Source organism: Macrobrachium rosenbergii, chromosome 5 (assembly GCF_040412425.1).
Source record: "Macrobrachium rosenbergii isolate ZJJX-2024 chromosome 5, ASM4041242v1, whole genome shotgun sequence".
Classification (NCBI taxonomy): Eukaryota; Metazoa; Arthropoda; class Malacostraca; order Decapoda; family Palaemonidae; genus Macrobrachium; species Macrobrachium rosenbergii.
This window is the reverse complement of record NC_089745.1, coordinates 57,289,976-57,298,993: the sequence shown is the minus strand read 5'-3', so window position 1 is coordinate 57,298,993 and position 9,018 is coordinate 57,289,976. Positions and strand designations below refer to the sequence as shown.

Here is a 9,018-nt window from a genome sequence, read left to right as displayed (position 1 = left end):
ATATATTATTAACCCATTAATACATAGAAACAAAAGAAGGTGAGCATAATGGCCCAACCTGGATCCATGTCGATTGTTTTAAAAATATGATAAAGAAAAGATTAAAGAAGACAATATAACGCATTGAATAAATGAACCCAATTATCAAGTGAATTTAGCTTTTTCCCTTACGCTCGAACAGATAGCAATATTTCCAATATCTTTTCTTGAATTGTATCGCCGCGTGAGTTCGTCTGTACGTGTGAGTACCAGAGAAAAGACTGTCCCCGACTTCCAATTATTCTCATTATAACAACCTAACCCGCTGGGATGTCAGTACATGTGAACAAAAGATTCTATTCAACCACTCCGTCTTTTATGTCATTTCATTGTTGTTTTGCGCCGCTGCTGCTCTGTTCCTTCATGTCATCGGATATCATATATATATATATATATATATATATATATATATATATATATATATATATATATATATGTATGTATGTATGTATGCTGCTATGTATGTGTATATAAATTTATGTATATAATATCACAGCTCGATTCCTGACAAAGTATTTGAGGTGAATTAAAAGTGAAGCTAATTCCACGTAGTGTAATGGGAAAATTCAGTTTCCCATTGATCAACAGACCTGTGAACTGAATGAAACTTTCATTTCTAAAAAAAAAAAAAGTGCAGAACAAAAATGCATAGAAGACGTTATCGTCCCCAAACGCCGAGGAAACGGAGATATAAATGCCCTGAGAGGTAAAAAGAATAGAAGAAGCGTGGCTTATTCATATCTCTCTCTCTCTCTCTCCATGACCACGAGAAAAACCAGTAAAGTCCAACCTTGGTACCTTAATAACGTTTGGCTTCAACTTTTGTTCCTTTCCTGGGGATGAATCAGTTTACTTTCGTGAATAATTCCCCAGAAATCCTTGTACAAAATATAAAAAAATATGAATTGTAAATAATAAGCAATACTCTAAAGAATAAAAAAAACATGCACTGCGTTTTAAAAAACCGTCGACTGTATGAGGGGAAAATTTTTTAAATCATCTAAATACTGAACCATGCTCCATTTTATTCCGTTTTATATTGCATCTAAGACGTATTCAGCCTCTCTCTCTCTCTCTCTCTTTAACAAACAGGAAGACGAACACGCAAGCGTATATACGCACACAGTCAAATCCCATTTCATTCCATTTTACATTGTATCTAAAGCGAATTCAATCTCTCTCTCTCTCTCTCTCTCTCTCTCTCTCTCTCTCTCTCTCTCTCTCTCTCTCTTTACCAAACACGGACGGGAACATGCAAGCGCATACACGCACACAGCAAACCCCATTTCATTCCATTTTACATTGTATCTAAAACGTATTCAATCTCTCTCTCTCTCTCTCTCTCTCTCTCTCTCTCTCTCTCTCTCTCTCTCTCTCTCTCTCTCTCTAACAAACACGGACACGAACACGAAAGCGCATATACGCACACAGTCAAATCCCCTATGGAATTCCAATAAGGCGACGTTTTGCCAGTTTAGTATACAGATACACGTCACTGATGGGAACCAATAAATCTGTGAGGCTGAGCTGGGCGTGTTTTCCATCCGGTTGAATCTAACGCATAGCTTATTACACCATTCTAGTCAGATACTCCGGACATGAAAAGTCAACGTAAGGTTTGTTTTCTCCAAGCAATCTTAACATAATGTTGTGTAGTGTATTAAGCTGGTTTAAAATAATCACAGGCAAAAACGATAATTATAAAAGACATGAATTCTAATTATAATCAACACTAAGTTATTTACATTTGGCTCATGTCTTTAAAACGTTATTAATCAAAGAAGCATTATTAGCCTATACTGGTACCGAGAGAGAGAGAGAGAGAGAGAGAGAGAGAGAGAGAGAGAGAGAGAGAGAATTACTGTCATGCTATGTCAAGAAATCATTTGGAGGTAATGGACCTCTTCCAAATTCCATATCTATATTGCAGATGTCAACCAATTTTAGTAAGTAAGAATAGACCAGAGGATATTTTCATCATCCAACTTCTTGGCATTCATTCAAGTTCTCACTGGTTTTGACAAACCAATACAGATATTCTTAATGATCTATCCAAACTCTCAAATTTGACAAAATCTTAGTTAACAACACCATTCTCCATTATTCTCTCCATACCATTTTCTCCCTAATTCCAGTTCTCTTCCACCTTCCAATGCGAGGGGGTCCACGTAGGCTTAGGACTCGCTCTTTGCTTGCTCCTCCTCCTTCTCCTTATTTATTAAAATTTCAGGCCTTGGCAAGTACAAAATCGCCAATTTGAGTTCAGAGTGACAGGGGACAAAGCTAGTGAAGTAGAGAGAAATAAAAAGAATTATAGAAAGCGAGTCTGCCTGAGTGAGAAGGTCCAGCATGACGGAACAGACCGGACTGCAGAGGTCTAATTAGTGAGGGATAGACTGACGTAAGTCAAGCAAAGCGGCTCAAGTGAAGAGATCTAGATGAAGAGAGATTTGGTTTGATTAGGACGACGTAGAAAGGGGGAAGCGATTTCGGTATATTCAAATTGGGACTATCTAGAAAGGCGAGTTATAGTTAGAATGGCGAGCCATAGGTTTGTCAAATAAAAATTGACTGATCTGGGAGATCTATCTCAAATAGGTAGGTCTCACAGGGAGGGTATATTTAGGTAGAGTACGATATCTGCTTCAGTCTGTACAGAACTGGTTGAAATGAACTGAGGAATGTGGAGTGTAAAACTATTTGTATTCATATATATTTTTCCAGTGTGTAAAACTATCAAAAAATGTCAAACACGAAAATATAGAGCAACATGGGGTACTTGACATATAAAATACTGCGGTCGCCTTTGAACAGACCGGTACAATAATAATAATAAAAATATTATCATTATTTTTATTCACTTCAATATTTATATAGTGGTTCTATTTACCATTTTTGTTCTTTCTACCGTTCTGCTGTGTTTTTCTGCTAGCTAGGGACAGGAACAAGCGAGGGAAAAGAATTCAAATCCCCAATTAAGTTTACGCCGACTTATTCATCCTAGCAATGTCTTGGTTCCTGATGCACGGCCCACCCACTTAAAAATGAATCCACGTGGAGATTACTCTTCATTCCTGGAACTTGTAAAAAATAAAAATGAAAAAAACGGCAACGAGAATAATGGGGAAAATAGGATTCAGAAGCCGGGGTCTCAAAATACCCTTGCATTTGATTTCTCTTGCGCTAAAAAGAGAGAGAGAAAGAGAGAATGATCCTGGAAGGGTCTTTTGCCTTTACCCTCGATACTTAGCATTTTTGTCTTTAGAGTTTTCCATTCATAAAGATGAAAGCAGATCACAGATGTTTCTCGACGCAAAAGGCGAATTCGCCATGTTGTTTTATTCGCCTGATTTCCTTCGGAAGGGATGAGCTCTCTCGGGTTCTTCGGTTTGGTCGCAGATTTAAGATTATATATATCACAATGCTGTTTCCTTATCTTCTATTTCTTGCCATCATTTATAAGGCAGGGTGCTTTTATTCTACACGAAAATCACATGTCAAAAAGCCGAATGGAATTAAATTAACTAATGCGCGCAATTTACTTCCTGAGTTCTCTGTCCGTCATCTACATTTTCATTTCACTTCTAAAAATCAGTATCCAAATGTACCTGAAAGCAGCCATCTTTGTAGAATATCGAGAAGATAAAAGATCAGTTGAAAAAGGACACCTCAGTGTTGTGAGGCTAATGATATCTCGGTATGTCAAACTGTGATTACAACAATAGGGTACTAAAGCAACGCCAATGAAGTTGGACTTGGCAGTGAGTGAGCAGCTGAAGGCCAATCAGACTTACGGGCCAACTTGAGAAGGTATTAATTGGTCAAGATTGAGTGAGAAATACCATCTATTCCTCTCTCTCTCTCTCTCTCTCTCTCTCTCTCTCTCTCTCTCTCTCTCTCTCTCTCACACACACACACACACAGCTAACTTATTTTAACTTATTTTTATTGTGCCCATACCCAAAACCCCTGCACGAGCTTAGCATGATCACAAATAAGATTTCAAACTTACAACAATGCAGCCAAAGACCTGGAAGAAAGTCTGACGTAACATAATTTCTTTATCTTTTTTGTTCAAGTTTTCAGTACTTGGAATCTGGTGATCTAATCCGAACAAATATTTTCCATTAAATTACACCTGCAGTAAAAAAAAAATTATTTTTTCTCGAATACAGATGGGAAGCACAGGCACGTAAACAAACTCAAATCAAATTTCGCAACTATCAACTTCGAACAATAGTTACAATGATCTTGAATAACAGCCTTAACAGAATGCCGACATACAGGATCATTAAACCTTCAATGTCTAAACTGTTTTACGTCATAACCACCATCGGCAATTGTATTCATTCTCATTATTTCGATCCTACATGCGATGCACCGTCTTCAGATCGAACAGAAATCGCCAATTAACACAGCGAAGGAGGACCGTGAACGACGTCTCTGAAGTACTGACGTATGAATTGCAACATACGTCTACACCGTTCATACGATTTGCCGAAACGACGATGTTTATTTTAATCACTAGAGTCTGTCACCTCGTTAAGATTAAGCCATGCGGACCGAAATACGCTCGCGAAGACCTCTGTCTCCTGATTTTTCAATGACGGAAGCATTTACCTACAATACAATAATTTCGGGATATCCATTTACTCATGCGGTAAATTCCAGAGAAAAACTTGAAACGATGGATGCAAGTTTGAAGTATCAACACAATATCAACACAACTGTATATGAATAGAGGCAGTTTGGTCATAACCAAAATAAATTATCTATCTATCTATCTATATATATATATATATATATATATATATATATATATATATATATATATATATATATATATATATATATATAAATAAATAAATATATATATATATATATATATATACATGAGTAAAAAATAAAAGGCAGAGGAACAACGATGGTGATAAACACACAGAAGGGAATGGAAGAGTAAAGAAAGATAGGAGTGCTGTTGATAAGGTGTTGGGCAAAAGAGATTTAGATGTTATGACGTTCACTAACTTTATCGGGCTTTATCCTGTATCTGTTATGTTTATTTAGTCACTTAAAGAAGCTCAAGTTTAAGGAGAAATGATTGCTTAACTACACGTATGACCAGTCTCTTCTGTGAAAAGGCAAAATGTTTCTGCATGGTACTCTGAACCTGATATCAATAATATTTTTGTTATAATATCAAAATACCCAACGTTATAATTATCGATCTACTCTCTCTCTCTCTCTCTCTCTGTTTTTCTGTCTACCACTTACCATCTGATCAGAGACATAAAATTCTTAGGACACATGATTTTAATCATGGATATAAAGATTCAATATATAAGGAACATGTTGGAAAAAAGCCATCACATATTAACACTGTCTAGCTTAATATTACGAAAATTAAGTACATAAAGGTTTTCTTGGCAAAAAAAAAAAAAATTACATAAAACCTATGAATCTGCACAATCAAATTATGCCAAATTCTGATGCATCTTCGGAGTGTAACTTAAATTCCACTGGTACAACATACTATATATGTTTTTATTCTTAAAAAGAAAATGAATGGCCTCTTAAAATAACTGTTAATAACCTGAAAATTTTTCCTTTCCAGGGAGTGGTTGCTGGAACGACTTCACTGCGCGACGACACAAAAACCAATGACTCAACTAAGGACCTCAGTCAAGACATAAACAATGACGTCATAGATGTTCGAGAACGCCGACTGGTGGAGAGTGGCGACGCGAGAGGCAGTTGGGGGTTTTCAGTCGGGACCCTTCCTCTGGATAACAAGTACATGATGATGCTCAGGAAGACAGTCAACCAGAGAGTATTGAAAAATCGCAAGAACACTTTAACGCAGGCCAGAATGCCCAGCGAGGGATCCTCAGCAAGCAAGAGAAGCGATGCGCCCCCGACCATGCAGAGCTCAGTCAGTTCTGAGAACTCCCTCGCCAACGCGACCAAAAAGGAAGACAAGCGAAGCGTGGACAACGACAAAATGGAAACCGAAAGTTATATGGATGCTGAAAAAAGATCTATTGCTTCATTAGCACGTTCTGGAAGTCTGCGATCTGTATACAACAAGAGAAATGTTGCCTACTTTGCCAGAGCCTCTAGTCAGAACCTCACAGATAACATAGACGATGTAGAGAAGAGACATATTGCCAGCCTTGCCAGAAACAGTGAGCTTCCACAATTTAGCAGCATGCAAAAGCGATATCTAGGTGCCCTTATGAAGAGTCAGCCCCCATCCTTCATAGGGGGCAGGAATGGTAAGCGATATTTTGCCTCTACACTCAACTCATTCAGTGATTTAGATGATAATGCAGAAGAAAAACGTTTTTATGGCTCTATCTTGAAGTCTGATACGGTCCCAAATTTTGGTGAAGTACACCCAGCTCAGGACAAGAGACACTTTGCATCACTGCTCAAGAGTGACAGTGTTCCATTCATTCAAGACAAGCGTTTCTTTGCCTCACTCTTGAAAAGTCCCCAATACGTCAGCCCTGTTGACAATCAGGATGTAGATAAGAGATACTATGGCTCCATTCTCAAAAGTAGAGATGACCCTATTTATGAAGACAAACGACATTACTCTTCGTTACTGAAATCTTTGCCTCCTGAAATCAGTGAACCTGTAGTTGAGAAGCGACATCTAGGATCCCTTTTCAAAAGCGCAGACATTAGTTATTCCAACGGATTCCACTCTGACGATAAGAGGTACTATGCGTCACTGCTCAAGAGCAACAGTTTCAATAATGACCCAAACAGCTTTTCTGCAAATAAAAGATATTTGGCATCTTTACTAAAGCACAAAGATCCTGAAACTTACGACAGTTTTTATGAGACAAAAAGGCACCTTTCGTCCCTTTTAAGAAACAGACAAGAACGTGAGTCCCTGGGTAGCTTCAGTGAAGACAAAAGGTACTTGGCATCTCTCCTCAAACCAAAAAGGTCTGACGGGTCAGACGACGGCATTCAAGAAGATAAGAGATATCTTGCATCACTTTTCAAACCAAGAAGTTCCGATGACTCACCAGCTGAATACACTAACGAAGACAAGAGATATCTGGCATCTCTCTACAAACCAAGACGATCTGATGATTCTGCTGATGCAATGACAGAAGACAAGAGACATTTGTCCTCTCTTTTCAAACCAAAACGTTCTGACGACGCTATCAACGAGGATAAACGCTATCTGGCATCTCTCTTCAAGCCAAGGCGTTCAGATGACTCAGATGATTTTAGTGAGGACAAGAGACATTTGGCATCACTTCTGTCTAAAAGATATGATGACTCGGATGACTTAAGTGAAGACAAAAGACATTTTGCATCCCTTTTATCTAAAAGATATGACGGATCTGATGACTCTAATGAAGAAAAAAGATATTTTGCATCACTTCTGTCTAGCCAATACGACGATGCTGATGATCTAACCGAAGAAAAAAGGCACTTTGCTTCACTACTTTCTAAAAGATATGATGATTCAGATGATATAAGCGAAGAGAAAAGACACCTGGCATCATTATTATCTAAAAGATATGATGAATCAGACGACCTAAGCCAAGATAAGAGACATTTTGCATCACTGCTGTCCAAAAAATACGATGAAGCTGATGAGTTAAATGAAGAAAAGCGCCACATTTCTTCCCTTCTTTACAAAAGATTTGATTCTGATTCCTTGGATGAAGACAAACGACATATAGGGTCCCTTTTTTCTAAAAGACCTGACGATTTTGAATCACTGACGGAAGATAAACGCCACATTTCCTCTCTTCTGTACAAGAGATTTGACGACCCTGACATCACAGATGAGGAAAAAAGGCACATTGCTTCTCTCCTATCAAAGAGAATGGACGGCTCAGAAGACATAGACGAACAAAAACGGCACATTGCTTCCCTTCTGTCGAAAAGATTCGATGAACAAGATGCTCTTGACGAATCCCCTGATGCATTTGAAGAAGACAAAAGGCACATTGGTTCATTAAGGTCAAAAAAATTCGACGAATCCTCTGATTTACTGCAAGAAGACAAAAGGCACTTGGGTTCACTGAGGTCGAAAAAATATGATGAATCATCAGATTTTTTAGATGAAGAGAAGAGACATTTGGGATCCCTTAGATCAAAAAAGTATGACGAATCATCGGATGTTTTGCAAGAAGACAAAAGGCACTTAGGTTCACTCAGGTCAAAGAAATTTGATGAATCATCAGGTTTTTTAGATGAAGAGAAGAGACATTTGGGATCCCTTAGGTCAAAAAAGTATGACGAATCTTCGGATGCTTTGCAAGAAGACAAAAGGCACTTGGGTTCACTCAGGTCAAAGAAATTTGATGAATCATCAGATTTTTTAGATGAAGAGAAGAGACATTTGGGATCCCTTAGATCAAAAAAATATGACGAATCTTCGGATGTTTTGCAAGAAGACAAAAGGCACTTGGGTTCACTCAGGTCAAAGAAATTTGATGAATCATCAGATTTTTTAGATGAAGAAAAGAGACATTTGGGATCCCTTAGATCAAAAAAATATGACGAGTCTTCGGATGCTTTGCAAGAAGACAAAAGGCACTTGGGTTCACTCAGGTCAAAGAAATTTGATGAATCATCAGATTTTTTAGATGAAGAAAAGAGACATTTGGGATCCCTTAGATCAAAAAAATATGATGAGTCTTCGGATGCTTTGCAAGAAGACAAAAGGCACTTAGGTTCACTCAGGTCAAAGAAATATGATGAATCATCAGATTTTTTAGATGAAGAGAAGAGACATTTGGGATCCCTTAGATCAAAAAAATATGACGAATCTTCGGATGCTTTGCAAGAAGACAAAAGACATTTGGGTTCACTCAGGTCAAAAAAATTCGACGACCCGTCCGAATTCTTGGAAGAGGATAAGAGGCACTTAGGCTCCTTCGATCGAAAAAATTTGATGAATCCTCTGAGGATCTGCAAGAAGATAAAAGACATTTGGGCTCACTG

The 9,018-nt window shown here is 37.9% G+C and overlaps 1 protein-coding gene across 1 annotated transcript in view; it reads left to right on the top strand.

Annotated features, from left to right (window-relative positions):
* The window catches only part of LOC136838824 (uncharacterized), a 267,615-nt gene that overhangs the window by 226,128 nt on the left and 32,469 nt on the right, over positions 1 to 9,018 (top strand). The window contains 1 exon segment of the mRNA XM_067104448.1: positions 5,654 to 9,018. Coding sequence (XP_066960549.1) covers positions 5,654 to 9,018 — 3,365 coding nt within the window.